Raw genomic sequence first — 2,245 nt, forward strand, 5'->3', positions numbered from 1 at the left:
GCTGCTGCAGCGGCTTCTGGGGAGGGGAGCCGGGCGTCAGGGCCCCTGGGGCCACCCCACCCCACTTCATCCCCCAGTAAATCCACCCTGAGGACCAGGCAGGTGAGGTCCACAGGCATCATGACCCTGGAGGCTCCTGGCTTCATTTTCTGAAGCCTCTGTCCTTCCTGGCTTTCGCAGGAGAAACTGTGAAACCCAGGTAAGGAGTCCGAAGGAGAGTCAAGGCTTCCAAGAGGCAAATGGACGTGACAACAGCAGCAGCTAACGCTGACTGTGTGTGACCCCGGGTCAGGCACCCACACAAAGCACCCACCCGGCCCCCGAACCCTCAGAGCAGCCCTGGGAGGTGCAAGAGGTGGTCTCCCTACCCGGGGAGGAGGGGGCCACAGGACTTGAGACAAGGCATGTGTGTACCGGCCCCCCAAGTACCCACCTGCTCCTGGGCCCGACTGCCTCCCAGGCACACCAAGTCCTGCCATCCTCCGTAGCCATCCTTAGAGAGGCCACAGGTGGTCCACAGAGTTAGCTTCCACTCGATGTTAGCCGACAGGGACTCTCCGCTGGTGATCTCAGCCGTGGCCTGGGTCCTCCTGGGAGGGGAAGCCAGAGGCGCCAGACGGAAGGGCTCTTGGGAGGAGAGGCTCAGGCCCACCTGCCCCAGCCTTCTGGGAAGAGGATCCCCTGAGTATCACCCCATAATAGCCCTTCTGCTTTGGCCCCCAGGCCTGTCACAGCCACTGGTTTCTCCAGGTCTCATAAGAGGTGGCCAAGGAGGCCCATAAGCACAGGAAGGATCCCATCAGGAGCTGGCTTCCTCCATGTAGAGACCAATCCCCTCTGCGGAGAAAGTAGCTTCCTCGTTCCACACCCTGGCACCTCCCTCCAGTCTCTTCACCCGTTCCTCAGGCCAAGAGACTACAGGCTCAGATGAACAGGGAAGGGCCCGGTCCCAAGACCCCTGAGCTCACGGCAAAGCCAGGGAGCCTAGCGCCCAAGCCCCGTCCTTTGGAGCCTACGCCCCAACTCACTGCAGCAGCGCCTCCAACAGCTTGGTGACGTTGGAGGAATAATGCAGGACGATCACTGGCCTGAGCAGAAGCTGGGAAATGTCCAGCTAGAGGCGGGACAGGGAGGTCAGGCGGCCCGGGTCACCATCCCCTCCAACCCCGCCCCCCCCAGCCTGACTCGATTTACCTCTCGGACCACATTGTGGTTTAGGACGAGGAGCAGCAGGGCTGAGGCTCCCAGGAAGAGCGCCCTCCGCATCTGCAGGGCAGAGCCAGAGGTCAGCACACAGCCTGCCCACACGCCCGCCCCACCACCAGCAGCCACAGTTGTTCTCGGCTCCTGGTGAGCACTTCCCCTGGACAGACTAGCTGTAAGCAACTCGAGGTCAAGGACAGAAACCCTTATTTCTCCCACCCCCACCTCCAGATGCGCTGTGGGACCCAAACAGCACTGTGCCTTCCCTGCTCCAAGCAGAGTAAGCCTACCTACCCATCGGCTCCCCCGCAAAAACTTCCCATTGGATACTCTCAGAGCCTGGTCAAGCTTCTGGACTCTCTCTGGTCTCCTGCCACCTCCCTGCTGCCAAACACCGTGACCCTAGTCTACACCTGGGGGTCCCTTGTCCCACGCAGGCCCAGGGCTTCTCTGGAAGGTCCTTAGAGGCCCATCGGGTCGTCTGGCCCTAGCAATTGCCTTGAAAACCCTTCCTCCAGCCCCTCTTCCACATACCACCACCCCCGCCACTTCCGCTGCCCACCCCGCACCTGCTGAACCAGAGCCTTGGGATAGGCCTGTGGGCCGGCGCTCTGACTCTCCTGGTGAATCTGGGCCTCCTGCTCTTTGCCCACGTATGCCACTGCAATCCAGCCTTCTACGGGCGCGTCCTGCTCAGCATCCACGATGTCCATCTGTGGGGCGAGGGGCCGTGGGTAGAGGGAGGGCAGGGAGGAAGGGGATCGGACGCAGAGCGGATGCAAGGCCAGGGTTCGGGAACGAGTTTGCAGGAGAAAGCACCCGATCTCAGGTTCTGGAAACGGGAGGGCTGGGAGCCTGGGCAGCCTGGGGGAAGGGGCGCTGGGCTGCCAGGGCTTGGTCCAGGATGAAGACCGGATGTGGGTGCAGGGTCTACGGCGGCTCAGCGGCGCTCACCAGCAGCAAGCGGCCGCCCAGCGGGGGCGCCGGGTCGGCCTCGGGGCCGATCCTCACCCCCTGCAGCACCAGCGCGTCCTGCCGCGGC

At 63.1% G+C, this 2,245-nt stretch overlaps 1 protein-coding gene across 1 annotated transcript in view; it reads right to left on the reverse strand.

Annotated features, from left to right (window-relative positions):
- Positions 1-2,241, reverse strand: part of RNF215 (ring finger protein 215) — a gene marked incomplete at its 5' end in the record, with an annotated part of 4,176 nt that extends 1,935 nt beyond the window's left edge. The window contains 6 exons of the mRNA XM_010828870.1: positions 3-16; positions 434-590; positions 1,029-1,114; positions 1,195-1,266; positions 1,773-1,916; positions 2,158-2,241. Of these exons, the coding sequence (XP_010827172.1) occupies positions 3-16; positions 434-590; positions 1,029-1,114; positions 1,195-1,266; positions 1,773-1,916; positions 2,158-2,241 (557 nt within the window). The remainder of the gene's footprint in view (positions 1-2; positions 17-433; positions 591-1,028; positions 1,115-1,194; positions 1,267-1,772; positions 1,917-2,157) is intronic.
- Positions 2,242-2,245: the final 4 nt, after the last annotated feature.

This window comes from Bison bison, unplaced genomic scaffold, assembly GCF_000754665.1.
Source record: "Bison bison bison isolate TAMUID 2011002044 unplaced genomic scaffold, Bison_UMD1.0 scf7180017864495, whole genome shotgun sequence".
NCBI classification, from domain to species: Eukaryota; Metazoa; Chordata; class Mammalia; order Artiodactyla; family Bovidae; genus Bison; species Bison bison.